Here is a 26,974-nt window from a genome sequence, read left to right as displayed (position 1 = left end):
ACTGGCCATGTTGGTGGAGTACTCGAACAGGGCACACAGGTCTCGCATGGAGGCCCAGTCATTGGTGGTAAAGTGGGGCTGATCCGCAGTGCGACTGACCCGTGCGTGCTGCAGCTGAAACTCCACTATGGCCTGCTGCTGCTCGCACAGTCTGTCCAGCATGTGCAAGGTGGAGTTCCACCTGGTGGGCACGTCGCATAATAGGCGGTGAGCGGGAAGGCCGAAGTTACGCTGTAGCGCAGACAGGCGAGCAGCGGCAGGGTGTGAATGAACTTCTGCGAATGAACTTCTGCACCACCAAATTCAGCACATGCGCCAGGCAAGGGATGTGCGTCAAACCGGCTAGTCCCAGAGCTGCAACGAGATTTCGCCCATTATCGCACACCACCAGGCCGGGCTTGAGGCTCACCAGCAGCAACCACTCGTTGGTCTGTTGTTCTATACCCCGCCACAACTCCTGTGCGGTGTGGGGCCTGTCCCCCAAACATATGAGTTTCAGAACGGCCTGCTGACGTTTACCCCGGGCTGTGCTGAAGTTGGTGGTGAAGGTGTGTGGCTGACTGGATGAGCAGGTGGAAGAAGAGGAGGAGGAAGCTGAGTAGGAGGAGGAGGAGACAGGAGGCAATGAATGTTGCCCTGCGATCCTTGGCGGCAGAAGGACGTGCGCCAAACAGCTCTCCGCCTGGGGCCCAGCCGCCACTACATTTACCCAGTGTGCAGTTAGGGAGATATAGCGTCCCTGGCCGTGCTTACTGGACCACGTATCTGTGGTTAGGTGGACCTTGCCACAGATGGCGTTGCGCAGTGCACACTTGATTTTATCGGACACTTAGTTGTGCAGGGAAGGAACGGCTCTCTTGGAGAAGTAGTGCCGGCTGGGAACAACATACTGTGGGACAGCAAGCGACATGAGCTGTTTGAAGCTGTGTGTGTCCACCAGCCTAAATGACAGCATTTCATAGGCCAGTAGTTTAGAAATGCTGGCATTCAGGGCCAGGGATCGAGGGTGGCTAGGTGGGAATTTACGCTTTCTCTCAAATGTTTGTGAGATGGAGAGCTGAACGCTGCCGTGTGACATGGTTGAGATGCTTGGTGACGTAGGTGGTGGTGTTGGTGGTACATCCCATGTTTGCTGGGCGGCAGGTGCCAACGTTCCTCCAGAGGCGGAGGAAGAGGCCGAGCCGGCGGCAGCAGAAGAGGCCGAGGCGGCAGCAGCAGAAGAGGTAGCAGGGGGAGCCTGAGTGACTTCTTTGTTTTTAAGGTGTTTACTCCACTGCAGTTCATGCTTTGCATGCAGGTGCCTGGTCATGCAGGTTGTGCTAAGGTTCAGAAAGTTAATGCCTCGCTTCAGGCTCTGATGGCACAGCGTGCAAACCACTCGGGTCTTGTCGTCAGCACATTGTTTGAAGAAGTGCCATGCCAGGGAACTCCTTGAAGCTGCCTTTGGGGTACTCGGTCCCAGATGGAGGCGGTCAGTAGCAGGCGGAGTCTCTTGGCGGCGGGTGTTCTGATTTTGCCCACTGCTCCCTCTTTTGCTACGCTGTTGGCTCGGTCTCACCACTGCCTCTTCCTCTGAACTGTGAAAGTCAGTGGCACGACCTTCATTCCATGTGGGGTCTAGGACCTCATCGTCCCCTGCATCGTCTTCCACCCAGTCTTGATCCCTGACCTCCTGTTCAGTCTGCACACTGCAGAAAGACGCAGCAGTTGGCACCTGTGTTTCGTCATCATCAGAGACGTGCTGAGGTGGTATTCCCATGTCCTCATCATCAGGAAACATAAGTGGTTGTGCGTTAGTGCATTCTATCTCTTCTACCCCTGGGGAAGGGCTAGGTGGATGCCCTTGGGAAACCATGGCAGCAGAGTTTTCAAACAGCATAAGAGACTGCTGCATAACTTGAGGCTCAGACAGTTTCCCTGATATGCATGGGGGTGATGTGACAGACTGATGGGCTTGGTTTTCATGCGCCATCTGTGCGCTTTCTGCAGAAGACTGGGTGGGAGATAATGTGAACGTGCTGGATGCACTGTCGGCCACCCAATTGACTAATGCCTGTACCTGCTCAGGCCTTACCATCCTTAGAACGGCATTAGGCCCCACCAAATATCCCTGTAAATTCTGGCGGCTACTGGGACCTGAGGTAGTTGGTACACTAGGACGTGTGGCTGTGGCAGAACGGCCACGTCCTCTCCCAGCACCAGAGGGTCCACTAACTCCACCACGACCATGTCCACGTCCGCGTCCCTTACTAGTTGTTTTCCTCATTGTTACCGTTCACCACAATAAGAAAAATATTATTCGGGCCAATGTATTGAATTAAAATTCAGGCCTTTTTTTACAGACACCTAACACTGTCTGGCTATCTATTTAGGTACCGTATTACACTAATACAGGCACACAAGTAATGACAGATTTGGTTGAATATAAATGTGAGGCCTATTTTTTACGCGCTGTGTGACAGATATACCTTTAATCACAGAATTAGACTTGTATCTGCACGGTAGCGTGTGTGTTACGTTTTTCAGAATGACACTATCAGCACCTTGAATCTAAGATATCCTTTTTGGTATAGATTTAAAGTAGGCCTGATATAACAGAAACTACTAATTTTGAGAATGGCAAATTTGGGAATAGTTTTTCAATCCAGAACAAAAACTGTGCTTTTACGGTCACTACAAATAATTTGACCAGCTAAAACAGTACAGATTTGGTTAAATATAAATGTCAGGCCTATTTTTTACGCGCTGTGTGACAGATTTACCTTTAATCACAGAACTAGACTTGTATCTGCACTGTAGCGTGTGTGTTAAGTTTTTCAGAATGACACTATCAGCACCTTGAATCTAAGATATCATTTTTGGGATAGATTTAAAGTAGGCCTGATATAGCAGAAACTACTTATTTATGAGAATGGCAAATTTGGGAATAGTTTTTCAACCCAGAACGAAAACCATGCTTTTACGGTCACTACAAATAATTTGACCAGCTAAAACAGGACAGATTTGGTTAAATATAAATGTCAGGCCTATTTTTTACGCGCTGTGTGACAGATTTACCTTTAATCACAGAACTAAACTTGTATCTGCACTGTAGCGTGTGTGTTAAGTTTTTCAGAATGACACTATCAGCACCTTGAATCTAAGATATCCTTTTTGGGATAGATTTAAAGTAGGCCTGATATAGCAGAAACTACTTATTTATGAGAATGGCAAATTTGGGAATAGTTTTTCAACCCAGAACAAAAACTGTGCTTTTACGGTCACTACAAATAATTTGACCAGCTAAAACAGTACAGATTTGGTTGAATATAAATGTCAGGCCTATTTTTTAGGCGCTGGGTGACAGGCTCAACTTGCCCCTGATGTAGTATATGGCCAAAAAATAACCACACTATTGATGGTTAAATGCACTTGGGTGACACAGGCTCAGCCTGCACCTGATGTAGTATATGGCCAAAAACTAACCACACTGTTGATGGTTAAATGCACTTGGGTGACACAGGCTCAGCCTGCACCTGATGTAGTATATGGCCAAAAAAATAACCACACTGTTGATGGTTAAATGCACTTGGGTGACACAGGCTCAGCCTGCACCTGATGTAGTATATGGCCAAACAATATCCACACTGTTGATGGTTAAATGCACTTGGGTGACACAGGCTCAGCCTGCACCTGATGTAGTATATGGCCAAAAAATAACCACACTGTTGATGGTTAAATGCACTTGGGTGACACAGGCTCAGCCTGCACCTGATGTAGTATATGGCCAAAAAATATCCACACTGTTGATGGTTAAATGCACTTGGGTGACACAGGCTCAGCCTGCACCTGATGTAGGATATAGCACAAAATAACCACACTATTGATGGTTAAATGCACTTGGTGATAGCTTGTGCTGGCGCACCACAAGCCACAAAATGGCCGCCGATCACCCCAGAAAAAAGTGATATAAAAACGCTCTGGGCAGCCTAAAAAAAGTGGGCAATTGAATATCAGCACTTCAATGATCCACAGCTGGAGATCGATCACTGAATTAAGTCTTTTGGAGGAGTTAATCTGCCTAATCTCGCCCTAACGTCGCAGCAGCTACCTCTCCCTATGCTTGAATCAGCAGAGTGACGTGCAGCGCTACGTGACCCAAGCTTATATAGAGGCTGGGTCACATTCTGCACTGGCCAATCACAGCCATGCCAATAGTAGGCAAGGCTGTGATGGCCTCTTGGGGCAAGTAGTATGACGCTTGTTGATTGGCTGCTTTGCAGCCTTTCAAAAAGCGCCAAGAAAGCGCCGAACACCGAACCCGGACTTTTACGAAAATGTTCGGGTTCGGGTCCGTGTCACGGACACCCCAAAATTCGGTACGAACCCGAACTATACAGTTCGGGTTCGCTCATCCCTACTTAGGAAGCAACACTGAGTGACAATCAATTTCACATACTGTTGTGCAAATGGGATAGACAACAGGTGGAAATTATAGGCAATTAGCAAGACACCCCCAATAAAGGAGTGATTCTGCAGGTGGTGACCACAGACCACATCTCAGTTCCTATGCTTCCTGGCTGATGTTTTGGTCACTTTTGAATGCTGGCGGTGCTTTCACTCTAGTGGTAGCATGAGACGGAGTCTACAACCCACACAAGTGGCTCAGGTAGTGCAGCTTATCCAGGATGGCACATCAATGCGAGCTGTGGCAAGAAGGTTTGCTGTGTTTGCCAGCGTAGTGTCCAGAGCATGGAGGCGCTACCAGGAGACAGGCCAGTACATCAGGAGACGTGGAGGAGGCCGTAGGAGGGCAACAACCCAGCAGCAGGACCGCTACCTCCGCCTTTGTGCAAGGAGGAACAGGAGGAGCACTGCCAGAGCCCTGCAAAATGACCTCCAGCAGGCCACAAATGTGCATGTGTCTGCTCAAACGGTCAGAAACAGACTCCATGAGGGTGATATGAGGGCCCGACGTCCACAGGTGGGGGTTGTGCTTACAGCCCAACACCGTGCAGGACGTTTGGCATTTGCCAGAGAACACCAAGATTGGCAAATTCGCCACTGGCGCCCTGTGCTCTTCACAGATGAAAGCAGGTTCACACTGAGCACATGTGACAGACGTGACAGAGTCTGGAGACGCTGTGGAGAACGTTCTGCTGCCTGCAACATCCTCCAGCATGACCGGTTTGGCATTGGGTCAGTAATGGTGCGGGGTGGCATTTCTTTGGAGGGCCGCACAGCCCTCCATATGCTCGCCAGAGGTAGCCTGACTACCATTAGGTACCGAGATGAGATCCTCAGACCCCTTGTGAGACCATATGCTGGTGCGGTTGGCCCTGGGTTCCTCCTAATGCAAGACAATGCTAGACCTCATGTGGCTGGAGTGTGTCAGCAGTTCCTGCAAGACGAAGGCATTGATGCTATGGACTGGCCCGCCCATTCCCCAGACCTGAATCCAATTGAGCACATCTGGGACATCATGTCTCACTCTATCCACCAACGTCACGTTGCACCACAGACTGTCCAGGAGTTGGCAGATGCTTTAGTCCCGGTCTGGGAGGAGATCCCTTGATGAGACCGTCCGCCACCTCATCAGGAGAATGCACAGGCGTTGTAGGGAGGTTACACAGGCATGTGGAGGCCACACACACTACTGAGCCTCATTTTGACTTGTTTTAAGGACATTACATCAAAGTTGGATCAGCCTGTAGTGTGTTTTTCCACTTTAATTTTGAGTGTGACTCCAAATCCAGACCTTCATGGGTTGAAAATTATTTGTGTGATTTTGTGTGATTTTGTTGTCAGCACATTCAACTATGTAAAGAACAAAGTATTTCAGAAGAATATTTAATTAACTCAGATCTAGGAAGTGTTATTTTTGTGTTCCCTTTATTTTTTTGAGCAGGGTATAAATTTTTCTCTAAATTTATTGTTCTACATGTCTTTGATTAAAAAAACAATGGTTTGGGTAAAAAAAAACAATGGTTTGGGTAAAAGTTATAGCGTTTACAAACTATGGTACAAAAATGTGAATTTCCACTTTTTGAAGCAGCTCTGACTTTCTGAGTACCTGTCATGTTTTATGAGGTTCTACAATGCCCAGACAGTAGAGAACCCCCACAAATAACCCCATTTCGGAAAGTAGACACCCTAAGGTATTCGCTGATGGGCATAGTGAGTTCATAGAACTTTTTATTTTTTGTCACAAGTTAGCGGAAAATTATGATTTTTTTTTTTCCTTACAAAGTCTCATATTCCACTAACTTGTGACAAAAAATAAAAACTTCCATGAACTCACTATGCCCATCACAAAATACCTTGGGGTGTCTTCTTTCCAAAATGGGGTCACTTGTGGGGTAGTTATACTGCCCTGGCATTTTAGGGGTCCTAATGCGTGAGAAGTAGTTTGAAATCAAAATGTGTAAAAAATGCCCTGTGAAATCCGAAAGGTGCCCTTTGGAATGTGGGCCTCTTTGCCCACCTAGGCTGCAAAAAAGTGTCACACATCTGGTATCACCATACTCAGGAGAAGTAGGGCAATCTGTTTTGGGGTGTCTTTTTACATATACCCATGCTGGGTGAGAGAAATATCTCAGCAAATGACAACTTTTCCAATTTTTTTATACAAAGTTGGCATTTGACCGAGATATTTCTATCACCCAGCATGGGTATATGTAAAATGACACCCCAAAACACATTGTCCAACTTCTCCTGAGTACGGCGATACCACATGTGTGACACTTTTTTGCAGCCTAGATGCGCAAAAAGGGGCCCAAATTCCTTTTAGGAGGGCATTTTTAGACATTTGGATTCCAGACTTCTTCTCACGCTTTAGGGCCCCTAAAATGCCAGGGCAGTATAAATACCCCACATGTGACCCCATTTTGGAAAGAAGACACCCCAAGGTATTTAATGAGCGGCATGGCGAGTTCATAGAATTTTTTTTTTTTGGCACAAGTTAGCGGAAATTGATTTTTTTTTTTGTTTTTTCTCACAAAGTCTCCCTTTCCGCAAACTTGGGACAAAAATTTCAATCTTTCATGGACTCAATATGCCCCTCAGTGAATACCTTGGGGTGTCTTCTTTCCAAAATGGGGTCACATGTGGGGTATTTATACTGCCCTGGCATTTTAGGGGCCCTAAAGCTTGAGAAGAAGTCTGGAATATAAATGTCTAAAAAAATTTACGCATTTGGATTCCGTGAGGGGTATGGTGAGTTCATTTGAGATTTTATTTTTTGTCACAAGTTAGTGGAATATGAGACTTTGTAAGAAAAAAAAAAAAAAAAAATAACAATTTCCACTAACTTCTGCCAAAAAATTTTCTGAATGGAGCCTTACAAGGGGGTGATCAATGACAGGGGAGTGATCAGGGAGTCTATATGGGGTGATCACCCCCCATCATTGATCACCCCCCTGTAAGGCTCCATTCAGACGTCCAGATGTGTTTTGCGGATCCGTAAAACACATACGGACGTCTGAATGGAGCCTTACAGGGGGGTGATCACCCCATATAGACTCCCTGATCACCCCCCTACTTTTTCACTTTCCTTATTCCTTTTCTATATTTATAATCTTTATAGGATCATATAATGTCCTAGTATTGAAATGGAGTGTACCTACTGTACATGATAACGATATATGTCATTCTTTGGCCTCTTTCACACGGGCGTCGCGGGTGAGGGCCGGATGCAATGCAGGTGCATTCTGGTAAATTAGGCAAGTAGGCATGCAATTTCAGTCAGTTTTGAGTTTTGTTCCGTTGTTCAGTTTTTTACGTGCAAGTGCAATGCGTTTTGCACACGCGTGATAAAAAACTGAATGTGGTACCCAGACATCTGCCGGGACGGTTCGCGAAACCTTCAGCTCATATTTGCAGCCAAGAAATAATTACTAAAAGTGCACAAATAGTCCCACAACATGGACAGTGACATACCAGATGATTTGTTCGAATTTGCGATCTCCATTCATTATTTTTTTCAATGCAAAATATTGGCAATATATTTTTCGCGTACGCGCATGCGCAAATGCGCTATACAGTACCCAAATGCACTATAAAGAAAGTATATTGGTATATAACACCCCACTTCAATCAGTTTTTTTGGGTGGCGACTGGTATATCACACCCGTAGAAATTATTTGTTCCAATAACGCTTGTCCCTCTATATACCTGCAGTATCGCAGCAGAACCTCACGCAACTGCCGCACAATACAAATGCACTATAATATACTTTCTAACATAGAAAGTATATTATAACATTGTACAAGGAAGGCAATCCATTAGAATATACATAAAGATAAAACGTAACTTTTAATAATTTTACTATGAGGGTCCATTCACACGTCCGCAAGTGTTTTGCGGATCCGCAAAACATGGACACCGGGAATGTGCATTCCGCAATTTGTGGACCGCACATCACCGGCACTATAATAGAAAATGCCTAATCTTGTCTGCAATTGCGGACAAGAAGAGGACATTTTTTTGCGGAAACGGAAGCACAGATGCCGAAGTGCGGGTCCGCAAATGCAGATGCGGACAGCACATTCCAGCCCCATTGAAAATGAATGGGTCTGCACCCGTTCCGCAATTTTGCGGACCCATTTTGCGGACGTGTGAATGGAAAAGATATCCCTCAAAAATATTAAAGTTAAAGGGGTTCTGCACTTTGTTTTAACTGATGATCTATCCTCTGGGACACCAGGGACCCCCGCCGATCAGCTGTTTGAGAAGGCAGCGGCGCTCCGGCAGCGGCGCGGCCTTCTCGTTGTTTACTGCCGGCCCAGTAACGTCACGACTAGTATCAACTAGCGTGGGCGGGGCTAAGCTCCATACAAGTGAACAGAGCTTAGCCCCGCCCACGCTAGTTGATACTGATGATCCAGAGGAGAGATCATCAGTTAAAACTAAGTGCAGAACCCCTTTAAGCAAAAATCATAGATGTGGTAGGCAATAACAAGTGCTCGGCGGCACTAAATCAGGTGCTCGGCGGCACCAAATCAGAAACCATATGTCCTACCACAATCCGGGGGGTTCCAGTGCACATCCATTAATCCCGGAGGGAAAGCAAAAACCATCTATCCCTGGGCTAGATGATGATGTGGTATTGAAGGACAGGGTGGGCAAAGAACTGTCCGTGATATTGCCCTACAGGGGGGTGCTATACTGGCCCTGATAGCCTAACCACAGACCACCCGCCCTGATAAGAGCGACCCCATCCGGAACCTTACCCGATATAAAAATGGCCCTAGTAAGCCCCTAGCCCTAGGGTCCCTGACTTCCAGGTGATCACTATATAGATCTATGTGTTTTTGACTCATTATAAAAGTATATAATAAGTATATCGCACCCCTCTGTGTATCACACCTATCGATAGCACACCTATACCAGTCCTTAAAATGACTTTTGTGGCCCTATTAGCTAGCGTTTGGTGTCCCTAACAGCCTGTCCCTGCTCCACACAGCAACCTCTCCCTACACTGGCAAAACATTGAATGTAAAATGGCAGCCAGATCAGGTTTATTTATAAGGTAGGGGGTGTGTCCATGTGCTGAAATGTCTCAATTGGCTGTCCTGTACCACCTGATGGATGTGTCATGGGTCAAAGTTCTTCATAATGTAAAAGAATATGGCGGGCGCGAATTTCTCCATATGTTTGCATGTTCGGCGAATCGCGAACACACAAAGTTCGCCGCAAAATGACCGCCGGGCGAACCACAAGGCCATCTCTAACCCAGACCCGAACCCAGACTTCTTCACTGAAGTTCGGGTTCGGGTTTGGTGTTCAGTAGGTTTTATTATTTTCCATTATAACATGGTTATAATGGAAAAGAATAGCATTCTTTAATACAGAATGCCAAGTATAATGTCAACTGAGGGTTAAAAAATAATAAAAACATAACTCACCTCATCCACTTGATCGCGCAGATGGGATCCTCTTCTTTGTTCTTCTTGAAGGACCTGCAAAAGGATTTCCGCTGACGTCCACATGGTGAGCGTGGTGACGTCAGAGCAGGTCCTGATGAATGAAGATAGAATGACCTTCTATCTTCTTTCAGCAGGACCTGCACGGACATCGCCGCACTCACCACATCGTGAGTGCGATGACGTCAGCGAAGGTCCTTTTGCAGGTCCTTCAAGAAAAACAAAGAAGAGGATCCCAGCTGCGCGATCAAGTGGATGGGGTGAGTTATGTTTTTATTATTTTTTAACCCTCAATTGACATTATACTTAGCATTCTGTATTAAAGAATGCTATTCTTTTCCATTATAACCATGTTATAATGGAAAATAATAAAGTAAATGGGGTCCCGGGTCATACATCCCTTGTCTCCTTAGCAACCATGCGTAAAAATTGCATCGCATCCGCACTTGCTTGCGGATGCGATTTTCACACAGCCCCATTCATTTCTATGGGGCCTGCGTTGCGCGAAAAACGCAGAATATAGAACATGCTGCGATTTTCACGCAACCCACAAGTGATGCTTGAAAAACACCGCTCATGCACACAGCCCCATTGAAATGAATGGGTCAGGATTCAGTGTGGGTGCAATGCGTTCACGTCACACATCGCACCTGCGTGGAATACTCGCCCGTGTGAAAAGGGGCTTTATTTTTAAAAACTCAATAAAAATATTATCACCAAAAATTAAACCCAAAAAACATTTTGGAATTGCATTTTATTTTCTATTCAACTTAAAGGGAACCTGTCACCGGGATTTTGTGTATAGAGCTGAGGACATGGGTTGCTAGATGGGCGCTAGCACATCCGCAATACCCAGTCCCCATAGCTCTGTGTGCTTTTATTGTGTCAAAAAAACGATTTGATACATATGCAAATTAACCTGAGATGAGTCCTGTACGTGACTCATCTCATGTACAGGACTCATCTCAGGTTAATTTGCATATGTATCAAATCGTTTTTTTACACAATAAAAGCACACAGAGCTATGGGGACTGGATATTGTGGATGTGCTAGCGGCCATCTAGCAACCCATGTCCTCAGCTCTATACACAAAATCCCGGTGACAGGTTCCCTTTAACAAATCTTTTTTTTTTTCTATTTTTTGGCAGGTTTGCAATACATTTTATGTGTACCATGAAATGGTGATATTACAAACTCATCCCACAAAAAAGAAAAAATCAAACCCATATGTATTTCTAAGAGGACAATTGCAAGTGTAATTACACTCTACCGCTGCTACAAGGAAAGCAGCGTGCACAGAAACGTTGAAGAGGACGCATCACTCACACAACTGCCACAACCTCTTCTAACATATGGATGATGTGTGTGTGACATCCATGTTGCATCCGTTTTCTTTTGCAGATCCATTGTAACAATGTCTATCCTTGTCCACAAAAACGGACAAGAATAGGACATGTTCTATCTTTTTTGCAAGGCAATGGAACAGACGTACAGATGCGGACATCACACGGTGTGCTGTCCGCATTTTTTGCACACCCATTGAAAGGAAATGGGTCTGCATCCTATCTACTAAAAATGCAGATTGGATGTGGATAAAAAATGCATTTGTGTGACTGCACCTTTAATTACAGCTGTTTTTTCCCCATGCAGTCATGGCTTCATGATTCAATATAATATGCATGGACTGGGCAAGGCAGCTGTAATGCATCAATCATTTTTCCTTTTGTCCAGATAAATAATTACTTACATTTTCTCAATGATATGGTTTGAAGTGATAAGTGTACGTTTATAGAACATCTGTCAGCAGATTTGTACCTATGATACTGAAGGCCTCTGTGTTGGTCCCATGTTCACATGTGCCAGCATTGCTGAGAAAACGTATGTTTTATCATATGCAAAGGAGTCTCTATGAGCAACGGCAGCGTTGCTGTTACACCCAAAGGCTCTGCTCTCTGCAACTGCGGCACCCCCTCCATTTTGATTAACAGAGCTAGGCAGTGATGATGTCATCAAAGTGGAGTGGGCGTGACAGTTGCAGAGAGAGCGGAGAATGTATTTGTAACGGCAACACCCCTGTTGCTCCTAGAGATTCATTTGCATATAATTAAACATATTTTTTCTCAGGAATGCAGACACATACAGTATGAACCAACACAGATGCCTTCAGCTGCCAAGCGCACATGCAACAGGTCAGCCAGTGTCATAAGTACAAATCTGCTGACATGTGCCCTTCAATTGTTCTATTTGACTCTGAGTCATTGACACTACAATTTCAAATTAAAAATGAAATTATTACTTACATCAGGTATCATGTCAGGGAAATGTTTCTTTAAAACATCATAGGATTTCCCACTCATCGCATAATGATATTTTCCTGCAGTTGCATTTAATCCCCAAGTAATATCAGAGGCTGTGGTTGCAATACGTTTCATGGATTCCTGAAAGACAGGCATTCATTTACATTTTTCAGTGGTGTAGCATATAAGTCCTTCTGGAGACGTTCACAGACCTCTAACATTTTAAATTGGACGGCAATAGTGGCTGCAAAGGATTTACCTAGACATCTGTTTCTGCAACATAAATGCATATGTAGTACTCCAGAGTGGCACTGCCATTCATATACCCTGCTACTGTCTCTAATAGGCTAACAATAATGTCACTTGTGTATTTATTCCAGGTCCTCCTATACTGTGCATTCATAATCTTGCTATGAAACTGTTATGTTCATGTATTATACCTGGGTCACCAGCAGGTGGCAGCGGATATGGAAGAGAGATCTTTAGACATTTTATTCTATTCTCCCCCTTTTAGGCACAAGTGGGCTAGTCCTGCTTCCTACCAAGGGAAAGGTTGCAGGAAGTGATAGTCAGTTGAGTTGTAGTCTAGTCGAGTCTAGACTTGGAAGCAGACAAAGCAAGATGGCGCAGTGAGAAGAATGGCCGCCCCACCTGCAGCAGGAGTCTCCAGAGTGAAGCAGTTCATAGAGCACCATGACTCTTTACAGATTAAGAGACTGAGTATTGCGAGGAAGTCAGCAGTCAAAGGCACCCCACTCCAAAGGTACCAGAACTAAAGCCTGAGTTTAGCACAGCAGAGAGAGAAAGCAGAATAGTAAAGTGCCTGCCAGTTTACCACAAAACCTGCTGGAACTAAGGCCTCTTGCACACAACTGTAAGTGCTCCCATGGCCGAATTGCGGGCCGCATATGGCGGTTCCACAATACACGGCCACCATTTACTTGAATGGGTGCCGCACCTGAGGGATTAATTGTGCGTATCATAGCCCCCTGTAAGAGATCAGGTGCTGCCAGGCAGGAGGGGGCAGACCCCCTCCCTCCCCAGTTTTAAATTCATTGGTGGCCAGTGCGGCCCAGGTGGCGCATTGCTTATAGCACAGACCTGTCACTTGCCAGTAGGAGGAGCGCCCGGCCGGTCACAGACATCGCAGGTAAGTATAATGCTTCTATTGCTAAGTAACCATGGCAGCCGGGACTGCAGTAGCATCTTGGCTGCCATGGTAACCGATCGGAGCCCCAGCGATTAAACTGGGACTCCGATCGGAACTCTCCGCTGCCACCAATGATGGGGGAAGGTGATTTTAATTAGGAGGGGGGGAGAGGGAAGGCCGCACTGGCCACCAATGATGGGGGGGTGATTTTAATTAGGGGGGGAGAGGGGAGGCCGCACTGGCCACCAATGAATATAATACTGGGGAGGGAGGGGGGCCGCACTGGCCACCAATGAGTTAAATACAGGGGAGGGAGGGGGGGGACGCACTGGCCACCAATGAATTTAAAACTGGGGAGGGAGGGGGTCTGCCCCCTCCTGCCTGGCAGCACCTGATCTCTTACAGGGGGCTATGATACGCACAATTAACCCCTCAGGTGCGGCACCTGAGGGGTTAATTGTGCGGATCACAGCCCCCTGTAAGAGATCGGGTGCTGCCAGGCAGCAGGGGGCAGTCATGTACACAGTTCTTAGTATATTCTAACTTGAAGCGTCCCCATCACTATGGGAACGCCTCTGTGTTAGAATATACTGTCGGATCTGAGTTTCACGATGTAACTCAAATCCGATGGTATATTCTAACATAGAGGCGTTCCCATGGTGATGGGGACGCTTCAAGTTAAAATATACCATCGGATTGGAGAAAACTCTGATCCGATGGTATAATAGGGACTCCTGACTTTACATTGAAAGTCAATGGGGGACGGATCCGTTTGCAATTGCACCATATTGTGTCAACGTCAAAAGCTGTTGAACTTTCACCAAGACTGGACTCGACTTATTCTTCACCTCCTACAACTTTCCCCTCTATTGCTCCGCAGCCTAGCCCTGGGGATTGACGGTATCCAGGTAAGAGCACAGTGACACAAACACAGAAAAATAATGGTGCTATAAATGAGCAATGTCACAACTGCCTGCTTGGTACTACATCTTACATAATGTAGAAACGTGAGACAGAGGTAGTTCACTGTAGAAATTAATGTATCATTTCATGGTTTGCAACTTTTATGACACTCTTTTTTTTTTTCTCTCCACTTTTTAAAAGTGACAAGAACAGTGGGTGAGGTAGTGGGAAGGGACATGGTCTCCTGCAGCCTGACAGATTTGATTTTACTTATGCCAGACACTGGTGTAAATTATAGTTAAAATCTATTCCAATAAAAGAAAAGAAAAAAGCATGGATCGCACATCCCCATGCTATGCATTGATTTATTGCTTCTCAGCACAATTCATATCACTTGTCAGCGTAAATAATAGTATACCAAGCCCTAATCTACATAGCGTACATGAGGCATTAGTAGAAGTTTTGATCAAAATGCATAGGCCCACTCAGCATGTTAAGGTTGCCTTTTATGAGTGGGTACCTACTCTAAATTGTTGCAGCGCCACATGGCGACACCCACAGCCACAACACCACGCCAGCAGGCAGCCAGAGACCCAGTAGTCCAGCAGCACCCCTCTGTCAGACTAAGCCCCTATGGCACTGGGAAGCACCAACACACAGGCCCAGCACCACAGAAAACAACAGCCGCCATGCAGCACCGCACAACATGGACAGATTATAAAAGCTTACTTTTCCATGTGGTCTCAGGAACTACAAACTGGGACCTAGTAGAAGTTTATTAACCCTTCTGCAGTCTTAGGCCTCTTTCACATGAACGTAAGGGCTCCGTGCCCGTGCTGCGGACTGCATACAGCGGTTCTGCAATACACAGGTAACCAGCCATGTGCATTCCGTATCACGGATGCGGACCCATTCACTTGAATGGGTCCACAGATCCGGAGATGTGGGGCAGAACGTAACGGAAGCACGGAACCCCACCCCACGGAAGCACTACGGAGTGCTTCTGTGGTGTTCCATTCCGTGCTTCCGTTCAGCAAAAAGATAGAACTTGTGTTATCTGTTTGCGGAAACGGACTGATCGCGGACCCCATTCAAGTGAATGGGTCTGCTATCCACATGCGGATGCCCCATGGTCGGTGCCCGTGCATTGCAGACTGCAATTTGCGGTCCGCAGCATGGCACGGAGCCCTTACGTTCGTGTGAAAGAGGCCTTATGCTCATTAAATGCAACTAGGATGAATGGGAGGAATGCTGATACCATAGGAAAGAGACAGACTATAATAAAAAATAAAAAAAAATGAGAAAAAAGCACGGATCGCACATCCACATGCTATGCATTGATCTATTATTGCTTCCCTGCAATAGTATACCAAGCCCTAATCTACATTTCATACACTAGGCATTAGTAGGCCCAGTCACCACGCCAAGATTCTTCCTGTGGTGCTGTGCCTGTGTGTTGGTGCTGCCTAGTGCCATAGGGGCTTAGTCTGACAGCACGGGTGCTGTTGGACTGCTGGGTTGTGCCACCTGCTGGCATGGTATTGCAGCGTGGTGGTCGCCATGCTGCTCTATGCCAATTTAGAGTAGGTACCCACTTGTAGAGGCAATCTTGGCGTGATGAGTGAGCCTATGCATTTTGATCAAAACGTATACTAATCCCTTGTGTACGCTATGTAGATTAGGGCTTGTTATTATTTACACTGACAAGTGATATGAATTCTGCTGAGAAGCAATAATAGATCAATGCATAATATGGGGATGTGCAATCCATGCTTTTTTCTACTTTTTTGGAATAGTTAAAATGTATGCCAACCCATAGCTACGGATGATTTGAAATTCAAGCACACAGATTGTGCATATTTGCCATGTTGAAAAGCATATACCACCTCAGAAACTCGTTAAAATTCTATTTTTTATGCTATTACCATTTGACAGCTGGTTTTCAGACACTGTTAGCAGCTTAACAGAGTCTCTATAATGAAAGGCAAATTATTGTTCCACATAACCCTACCTGAAATATTCTATAGGATACCAGAGTTTTTTTTAGTTTTTGTGTTTTCATTGTACTTTTCAATTTTTATTTTATCTTCCTTGAGCCATAACTTTTTTATTTTTCCGTTCACATAGCTGTATGAGGGCTTATTGTACCTTCTAATGCCACTATTTAATATGGCATACAATATAGTGGGAAGAAGGAAAAAAATACCAAATGGGGTGGAATTGGCCAAAAATTTAATTCCTCCACCATTTCACAGGTTTTGTTCCCACGGTGTTCCATTTGTGGCAAAACTGACCTGTACCCTTCACTCTCTGGGTCAGTACAATTACAATGATATTACATACAGTGCTGCCCATAATTATTCATACCCCTGGCTAATTTTGACTTAAAGTTACTTTTATTCAACCAGCAAGTAATTTTTTGACGGGAAATGACATAGGTGTCTCCCAATAGATAATAAGATGATGTACAAGAAGCATTATTGTGGAAAAAAAACATTTCTCAGCTTTTATTTACATTTCAGCAATAAGTGGGGTCAGAAATTAGTTTTTTCCCCTTAAAGTTTATATATTTTTTTCAGTATTAAAATAAAATTCAGTATTAAAATTTAAATTATAAGTGTGGTATCGTTGTAACCATACTGACCTGGAGAATGAAGATAACAGGTCAATTTTACTGCATAGTGTACAGTGTAAAAAAAATAAAATAAAACCTTTATCAGAATTGTGTTTTTTCCCAATTCTACCCCATTTGGTATTTTTTTCCCGCTCCCTACTACATGGTATGCAACCTTAAATGGTGCCATTAGAAAGTACAACTTGTCCAGCAAAAAAATAAGCCCTCATAAAGCTATGTGAATGGAAAAATAAAAAAGTTAGGACTATGGGAAGGTGGGGAGTGAAAAACGAAAACGCAAAAATGGAAAATCACAGTGTCCTTAAGGGGTTTAAATCTAGACATGTCAGGCAAATTCCGAGTTCATATTTGGAATCGGCGTGCTCATTTTAGTGTAAGGCTACATGCACACGAACGTTAGGGCTCCGCAAATTGTCATCGCCAATGCACGGGCACAGACCATGGAGCACGCATCCGACGGTCTGCACCGCAAAAAAGTAGTGCATGCGCTACTTTTTTGCAGTGTGGAGGCACGGCTAGAAACACCACGGAAGCACTCCGTAGTGCTTCCGTGAGGTTCCGATCCATGCCTCCGTTCCGCATCTCCGTGATTGCGGACCCATTTAAGTGAATGGGTTAGCGATCCGTGATGTGGAATGCACACGGCCGGTGTATTATGGATCCGATGTATGTGGGCCGCAATACGGCCACTGGGGGCACATGGTCGTGTGCATGTTGCCTAAATCACATTTCTCTCAGTAGCAAAATCATTGTTGCACGGTGATTGGAGTAAGTAGGTGTAATCTGCATCCTTAGGCCTCATGCACACGACCGTATTTTGTTTCCGGATAGGATGCGGACCCATTCATTTCAATGAGTCCGCAAAAAACGCAAAAAACGCGGACAGCACACCATGTGCTGTCCACATCAGTATGTCCATTGCTCCGCCAAAAAAATAGTGCATGTCCTATTTTTTTCTAGTTTGTGGACAAGAATAGGCATTATTACAATGGATCTACAAAAAAAACGGATGCCATACGGAACGTCATCCGTTTTTTTTTTGCGGATCCGCAATTTGCGGACAGCAAAACACATACGGTCGTGTGCATGAGGCCTTATTATGTTCTGAGGTCCACTTCTATGTATTGGTTTACCATGATTATGAAGTTGCAATGCATATGTATGACGTGATTTGGTATGGTAATTGATGTGATATGAGGGAGTGGGTATATATATCCCTGTATGCACACATTTCACTTGATGCTTGATAAAGACCACACTGGTCGAAACGTCGCAATTTGGTTTAGTGAATAAACCACAATAATAGGCCTCATGCACACGACCGTTGTTTGGGTCCACATCCGAGCCGCCGTTTTGGCGGCTCAGATGCGGTACCATTCACTTTAATGGGGCCGCAAAAGATGCGGACAGCACTCCATGTGCTGTCCACATCCGTTGCTCTGTTCCGTGGCCCCACTAAAAAAATATAACATGTCCTATTCTTGTCCGCGCTTTGCAGACAAGAATAGGCATTTATATTGAAGGCTGTCCATGCCGTTCTGCAAATTGGAACGCGAACGGACGCCATCCTTCTTTTGTGGATGCACGATTTGCAGAGCGCAAAACACACCACGGTCGTGTGCATGAGTCCATATACTGAAGACCATAGTGTGCTGCGGACTGCGGTTTCTCTTCTACTTTTGGAATACGGGGGCACTACAGACTGGTACCAATCACCACTGGCAGCACAAACTGGATCACTTCTCCCATGAGTACTGCTATAACCCTTTTTATTTTTGAGTGTGTGTGACTTTTTTTTTATCACATTCTAAAACATTTTTTGGGGTAAGAGAAGCAATGAAAAATTTGTAAATTGGCCATTTTGACCCTTTTTTTCATCACCGTATTGGAAAAATATTTTTTATATTTTAATAGTACCGGTGTTTTAGGTCATGGTGATACCTGTGATGTTTATTTTATGTATTTATTTTTCTATTCTATTTTTATTTATTTTTTTTATATATTTTCGATGTTTTTTTTTAACTTTTTTATGATTTAGAAACTCGTATTGAGCTTTTTTAAAAAAAAATTCTGAACAATCATGGATTTTTTAGATCCATTAATTGTTCAGACTTGCTCATTTTTCTTATGCTGGCCTGCCACCTGCTGGCCAAAATAAGAATTGCGGCTTCAATATCCTTGCCTAAAACACTGACGTGTGAATGAGGCTTAAGGGTACAACATGGCACAGCCTGGGTGAGATCATGCTATGGTTAGGAACCACAGCATCATATTTCCCAATAGAAGTCAAAGGGGAAATAGGTTTCTGAGATAGAGGTGGAAATTTCTAAGCTGTGACGACTGCACCTGTTGTATCCATGGTCAACCGCACACAGCTGCTGAGCTCATTGGCTATAAGGATCAGGACTGTTCAGCACTCCAGCTGCTGTGAAACTACAACTGCCTGCATGCAAACGTAACCTTCAGGCTACATGCACACGAACGTTGTTTGTTTCTGTTCCATTTTTTTTGCGGATAGGATGCGGACCCATTTATTTCAATAGGTCCGCAAAAAAAAGCAGACAGCACATGGTGTGCTGTCCGCATCAGTATGTCTGTTCTGTTATAGTGCATGTCCTAATCTGTGTTTAGACCCAAAATCACTGACCGAACACTGACTGTGTGAATGAGGCATTACTCGGCTGTTCTTGTAACTCCCACAGAAGTAAAAGGAGGATTCTGGGAGTTATAGTTTCAAAACAGCTGGATTGCTGGAGGATGCTGATCCCTGGACTATATAGTTCAGGGCTGGCCAACCTGCGGCTCTCCAGCTGTTGTAAAACTACAACTCCCACCATGCCCTGCTGTGGGCTGATAGCTGTAAGTAGTCTAGGCATGCTGGGAGTTGTAGTTTTGCAACAGCTGGAGAGCCGCAGGTTGGCCATTCCTGATATAGTTGATCAGCTGATTGTGGTAAATGTTTAACATATTTTACTACATGTATCGCTAAGTTAATCAGAATGCTAAAGAAATGCAAACATTCACAACAGTTTAAACTACAGTACATAAATGAATGCAGACAAAAAACACAACCCTAAAGACTGCATTAAACATACGGGAACCGTTGCAATGCATTCCCTAACTGTGGCAGGACCATGACATGACTGCGCCACGTGGTCGTACCATTAAGGGCTCGTTCACACGACTGTGTGAAGCCCGTGCCCGTATTGCGGACCGCATTTGAGGATCCGCAATACACGGGTTCCGTTCCATGGCCATTCCGCATCACGGATGCGGACCCATTCACTTCAATGGGTCCGCAAATCCGGAGATGCAGAGTGTTCCGGAACGGAATCACGGAACGGAACCCTACGGAGTTCTTTCTGAGGTTCTGTCCCGTGCTTCTGCACCGCAAAAAGATAGAGCTTGCTCTATCTTTTTGCGGAACGGAGGGATTGCGTACCCATTCAAGTGAATGGGGACGCGATCCCTATGCGGCTGCCACACGGCAGGTGCCCGTGCTTAGCGGACCGCAATTTGCAGTCCACAGCACGGGCAGGGGCTTCACACGGTCGTGTGAATGAGCCCTAAGGCCTCATGTACACGGCCGTTGTGCCACGGGGTATCGTCCCGTACTTTCGTTCCGCAAAAAGGTAGAACATGTCCTATCTTTTTGCGGAACGGCCGGATCGCGGACCCATTAAAGTGAATGGGTCCGCGATCCGCTGCGGCTGCCCCACGAAGGGTCTTCGTGCATTGCGGCCGCATTTTGCAGGCCGCAGCACGACCAGGGGGCGCACACGTTCGTGTGCAGGAGGCCTAATGCAAAGTCCTCATGCACATGGCTGTTGTTTGGGTCCGCATCCGAGCCGCCGTTTTGGTGGCTCGGATGCGGACCCATTCACTTTCAATGGGGTCGCAAAAGATGCGGACAGCACTCCGTGTGCTGTCCGCATCCGTTGCTCTGTTCCGCGGCCCCGCAAAAAAATATAACAGGTCCTATTCTTGTCCGCAAAACTAACAAGAATAGGCAGTTATATCAATGGCCGCCGTTCGGGTCCGCAAATTGCGGAAGGCACACGGGCGGCTTCCGTTTTTTGCGGATCCGCGGTTTGCGGACCGCAAAAAAACGGCACGGTCGTGTGCATGTAGCCTAAGGCAGATGGTTTTAGGAAAAATATGTTTTTGTACCAAACAATGGTAAATATTGTTTTCACTGCTGACAATCCATTTAAATAAACTGTGTAGGTTAGGAAATTGATCTACCTTCATACTTTTTTTTAAGTTGGAATGTTTTTCTACTTAAAGAAAATGTAGAAGAACCTGTCTGTTTGCCCAACACACCCTCATGCAACACTTACATTTTGTGTCTGTGACTTGTCCCTGTGGCTTTCCACTGACTGGCTTGTAAATGACGCTGGCCTTTCTCCATAGGGTTCACAGGCTTCCAGCATGAGTAACCTGGAAGCCTCAGATACCATACCAGAGCTCAGTCCCACCGTACAAGCCGTTTGAAGGTTGTCACCTTTAAAAAAAAATTAACAATGAGCCAATTAATGTAGATCACTGTTTTATATACCTGAGTAGTGTAATGAATACAGACATGTATTTGAGAGGAATAAATGCATCAACTGTAATTTTTTTCAATTAAGTGCAAAACCAGTTTTTTGCTGAGGGTATCAGAGGAGGAACCCATAGTGACCAGCTTATCACTGTCACAGTTTCATCTGATGAAACTAATTAAAAAAATGATCTCTATATTGAGATGGCTTAGCACTCTTCTATGTCATCATTATAGGACTAGAGGTTAGCAAATTTCTTGAAATTTGTTTCAGTTCCGATTCCTATTTTTATCTTGATATTTTTTTTTATTATCCCTTCCCTCAAGCTCGTTAATCCCTTAACGACATCCAATGCAGATGTATAGCAGATGTTGGCACTTTAAAGATGGTAACACAAGGCATAGAAGATGAATTAATGCACGGCGGCACCTTAAATAACCGGTAGTCCTACCGTTTAGCCGGGGTCTTCCGGTTTTCGTAGATGTCCAGTAGATATAGTATTACTGTAAAAAAGAGCAGTTCAGGCTGGACAGGGGTATTAGTGGGTTAGAGGTACCTAGACAGCCCTAATATATGGGTGCTATCACCGCCCTAGCATCCTATTCACGGAGCACCCGTTCTAATAGGAACGACCCCGTCTGGAACCTTGCCCTTTTGCTACTTGGCCCTATTGTGCCCTAGTGTAGCTAATCCCTACACGCATGTTTCGTATAAGAACTCATCAGGGGAGTATTGAGCACACACAGAGGGGGAATACAGTATAATAACGCATGGTGTTGGTATCCTTAGTCAATGATCAACACACACAGTTATAGATAAAAAAGAATGACACATTAATACCTTGCAGGTGGTAGCCTCTATTCCAGGCTCCACACATGTATCAGGGCGCAGTACTTGCCTAGCGATGAGCAGACAGTTTTGAAAGGGCAGCCTAATGATGAAGGGATCCCTCTCAGGGAGCACAGCGATGTGTCCTGAGGCCAAGATGTAGGGCCGGTACAAGGCAGGGGCCGAAGGAGCGGGTGCCCTGGGCGCTACCATTTGCGGACAGGAGGGGGGCGCAGGTGAAGTGCCAGCAGCAGTGGCGTCGCCAGGGGGGGGCCAGAGGGGGCCACGGCCCCCCCTACATCATGCTGTGCCCCCCCATGTGCCCCCCCAACTAAAATGACCCCCCCCCCAAGTGAGCCGCCGCCGCCGCCGCCGTCCCTTCCCTTTCCTCTGATAGGCTGCAGGCAGGCACCGAAGTGGAGGAGAGGCCCCGCCCCCTAATTACTCCTGTTTACCTTTCTAAAGCTAAAGGACCTTTGATGATGTCATCAGAGGTCCTGTAAGGGAACTGCACAGTGTAAAGTGTAGTTCCCAGGTTAGAACAGTGCATCTGCCAGGACCTGTGATGACATCATCTTCAACATCCCAGGTCCTGCAGAATCTAGCAAAGGAACTGCACCAAAAATGGTGTAGTTCCTAGGTTTCAAAGGTACATCTGCCAGGACCTGTGATGACATCATCACAGGTCCTTCAACCCCTAACAGCAAGTATTAAAAGTTCACAAGCAGCTCTGTATTGATCCATACAGACTGGAATGGAGAGGTAAGAGGAGGTCCTCCACTTTTCATCATTTACCTCCCCCCCATGCCCTGTTTTTACTCATTGCTCACTCATGTATACTACTTCAGACAGTTACCACTACCTCATGTACCTCACAGTGACTATAATGCATAACTGACCACATATTTCTATAAACACTGCATCTACAGTATTATACCTTCTATGTGTCACATCAATACACTGCTCTGTATATATATATATATATATATATATATACACACACATACATGCACACACACTGCATATATTACACAGTATTATACATGCAATATGTACAGATATATAGTATATACCGCAGTGCACTGATATGTGAGGTATGAGGTATAATAGATGCTGTGTGTACAGATATCAGTACACTTCTGTATATACTATATATGTGAGGTACGAGGTATAATAGATGCAGTGTGTACAGATATATAGTATATACAGCGGTGTACTGATATCTGAGGTACGAGGTGTCAATACACTGCTGTATTTACTATATATCTGTACACACTGCATCTATTATACCTCGTACCTCACATATTACACTACTGTATATACTGTATACACTGCATATATTATACCCCGTACCTCACATATCAGTACACTGCTGTATATACTATATACCTGTACACACTGCATCTATTATACCCTGTACCTCACATATCAGAACACTAGGGAATATACTATATACCTGTACACACTGCATCTATTATACCGCGTACCTCACATAACTGTACACTGCTGTATATAATATACATCTGCATCTATTATACCTCTTTTGTGTGCCAGGGCTGTTTTGTAATCCCATTCCGGCCCTGATGGCATAAATTATAAAACGCAGCAGCAAGAATAGTTCATGGAACAAAGGGAGGGGCTATAAAAGGGGAATGGGGGCCCAATTTAGATTCCTGCTATGGGGCCCAGTGATTTTTATGTACGCCCCTGGCTGCAGGCACTAGGCCGGCAGCCTATCAGAGGCCGGCGCAATGACGTCATCGTGCCGCCTGAGCCTTACATTACAGCGTGGGACACAGGAAGAGGCTGCATCGCATCGCTGACACTTAGGTAAGTATAAGTGTTTTTTTTTTGTTTTTTTTTACAATAGTGTTACTGGCACATTGGGGGGGCTTATTACAAAACTGGCACATGATGATGGGGGGGACTTTATACTGGCACATGATGATGGGGGGGAACTTTATAGTGTCTGTGACTTTCAAAGTCCCACAGTCCTTTGTTCTATTGCTTTAAGTATATTCTTGTTTTGAAACAACATTGATTCTTTCTTAAAAACGGGGGGGGGGGGCGCAGTTTGCCATCTTCGCCCTGGGCACCAAATGGCCTTGTCCCAGCCCTGGATGTAGCCTGCTTGAGGAGAATCGCCCGCTCATATTTAAACACAGTTTGGCCTCAGAGCGAGGCTTGAAGCGCAGCGCGGTGACGTCGGAGTCATCGCGCATGCGCTGTCCATGCTGCAGGTAGACAGCACTGGTAGGATGCATGTTGACGCGGTCAGGTAGGGGCGCGTAACTACAGATGGCCGAGGATTATGTCATCAGCCCGGGACACATACTATCCAGCGGCCATTGTTTACTAGGTTGCCTAGTAACCGGGACATTTTATGGCAACCTTCGTTAAGACACCGTCTGTAGAAAAAGCAGTGTATATTATGGTGGCATTTTTTGCAGTAAGATTAAAGTGAGAATATTCTGGTCGGTTAGGTTTTTAACTGGATACATAGGAAGTGACACATGATAGGTGAAATTCTCATATCAATGTGGATGAGCCTGTCAAAAAATCAGAGACAGGGATTAACATCCATTGTTGTCTTTTGCTATGGTTGTCAGGAGGGTAACCAAACAGGGTTATTTATATGAGTCCTAGGCTCATTATCTTATGTTATGGCTGTCAGATGAAACAGCCAAAGCAATGTTGTTCATTTAGACCCTGGGGAGCTGCAGTGCGCAAAGTGTGGATCCAGCGTGCTTCATGTTGTAAAAGTACGCGGTCCCAATCACCTCCCCGCAGAGGGGGGGGTGATTACCTCAATACCCATGACCTTGATACTTCGCGGGTCTCTGTGGTGATAGTCATGTACATGATGAGATACAGCTGTGTCTCTTCTATTGGTAATGTCCCCCAGGTGTTCGCCAATGCGTCTACGCAATTCTCGCTTCGTTTTGCCTATATATTCCATAGGGCATTTGCAAGTAATTCTGTAGATAACACCCTTAGTACGACAATTTACAAAGTCTTTAATTGAGAAAGATTTTTGGAGGTTGACACTGATGAATGATTTTCCTGTTTGGATAGTGCTACATGCAATGCATCCACTGCACCTGAAGTAGCCTAGAGGTCTTCGATCCAACCAGGTGCCTTTCGCAATTGGGTTGTGGTGACTGTGCACCAGCAGATCCTTAAGGCTGTTTCCCCTCCTAAAGGTGATCTGTGGATAATTAAAGATCCTCTCCTTAATGTCTGGATCCATCAATAAGATGGACCAGTGCTTTTGTAGGATGTTTCTTACATCGCTGGCAGCTTCATCAAAGGTACCAATTACCCTGATTTTCTGTTTTGTATCCGGGAGTTTGGTTCTGGGTACCAGTAGTTCAGTTCGTGATGATGATAGTGCCAATTGGTATGCTGACCTTAATGTTGAGTCAGGGTATCCTCTGGAGAGAAATCTGTTCCTCAGGATCCCAGCCTGTTTCACGAATTCAGCTTTGTTGGAGCAGTTGCGTCTTAAACGCAAGTACTGGCCACGTGGTATTCCCCTCTTTAGAGGTAAAGGGTGGCTGCTGCTCCAATGTAGGACGGAATTTGTTGATGTTGGCTTACGGTATATTGTAGTGTGGATGTTGGCTTACGGTATCTGTGCGAATTATCAGCTTCAGGCTTACCATGCAATCTCTCTAGCAGAGAACAGAAAATCATCTCACACCTAAAAAAGGATGAAACAGTTACGATCAAACCCTCGGATAAAGGGGGCAATACCGTAATTATGGATACGGAAGACTACTGCAGAATGTGCTTACAACTCCTAAGAGACAAACAGAATTATGGCACACTTACCTCCAATCCGACACCCCCCTTTTTGGTTGAGCTACGTGACATTCTAATAGAGGCCTAAGTGAACAGGATCATCTCAGAGACAGAATTTGATTTTCTATACCCAAAATTTCCAGTGACAGCAACATTTTATAGCCTCCCCAAAATACACAAGGGCACAAATCCCCTAAAAGGACGACCCATAATATCAGGGATAGGGAGCATATGTCAAAATCTAGGCAAATATGTTGACCAGATTATTTTACCATTTGTTACCTCCCTGCCTTCTTATACACGTGACAGTATGGATCTCCTCAAAAGAATAGATGGCATTACATTAGATCAACAGTCTATCCTTGCGAGTATAGATGTAGAGGCCCTATACTCACGAGGTAGGCCTCAAAGCAGTCAACTACTACCTAAGTATGAGGGGTCAACAGTTTGGCGAACACAATCAGTTTGTTCTCAAACTTCTGAGATATATCCTAACACACAATTTTTTCCTCTTTGATGGGAAATGGTACCACCAGCTCAGGGGCACCGCGATGGGATGTTCTTGTGCACCATCCTACGCAAATTTGCTCCTGGGCTGGTGGGAGACCAACAACGTTTTCAGTGAAGCAATGTCATCATGGACCGGGCCCATCGTACTGTGGGCCCGGAACATTGATGACATATTCATCATTTGGAATGCATCCGTACCAGTTTTCACTACATTTGTGGGAAAGCTGAATGAAAACGAGATGGGTTTACGTTTCACATACGAGACTAACAAAAACACTTTACCCTTTCTGGATATCTTGATCCAGAGAAATGGCTAGGACGAATTCGCTACTACAATATACCGTAAGCCAACATCAACAAATTCCGTCCTACATTGGAGCAGCAGCCACCCTTTACCTCTAAAG

General features: G+C 45.2%; 1 protein-coding gene across 2 annotated transcripts in view; it reads right to left on the bottom strand.

Annotated features, from left to right (window-relative positions):
- LOC120997968 (probable cation-transporting ATPase 13A5) overlaps window positions 1-26,974 on the bottom strand; it is a 275,887-nt gene that overhangs the window by 89,751 nt on the left and 159,162 nt on the right. For both annotated transcript variants that reach the window (XM_040428353.1, XM_040428354.1), the window contains exons 19-20: window positions 21,228-21,391; window positions 12,203-12,340 (exon numbers count right to left, since the gene is read on the bottom strand). In XM_040428353.1, coding sequence (XP_040284287.1) covers window positions 12,203-12,340; window positions 21,228-21,391 — 302 coding nt within the window. The remainder of the gene's footprint in view (window positions 1-12,202; window positions 12,341-21,227; window positions 21,392-26,974) is intronic.

This window comes from Bufo bufo, chromosome 4 (genome assembly GCF_905171765.1).
Source record: "Bufo bufo chromosome 4, aBufBuf1.1, whole genome shotgun sequence".
Taxonomy (NCBI): Eukaryota; Metazoa; Chordata; class Amphibia; order Anura; family Bufonidae; genus Bufo; species Bufo bufo.
This window is presented reverse-complemented; position numbering and strand designations above follow the sequence as displayed.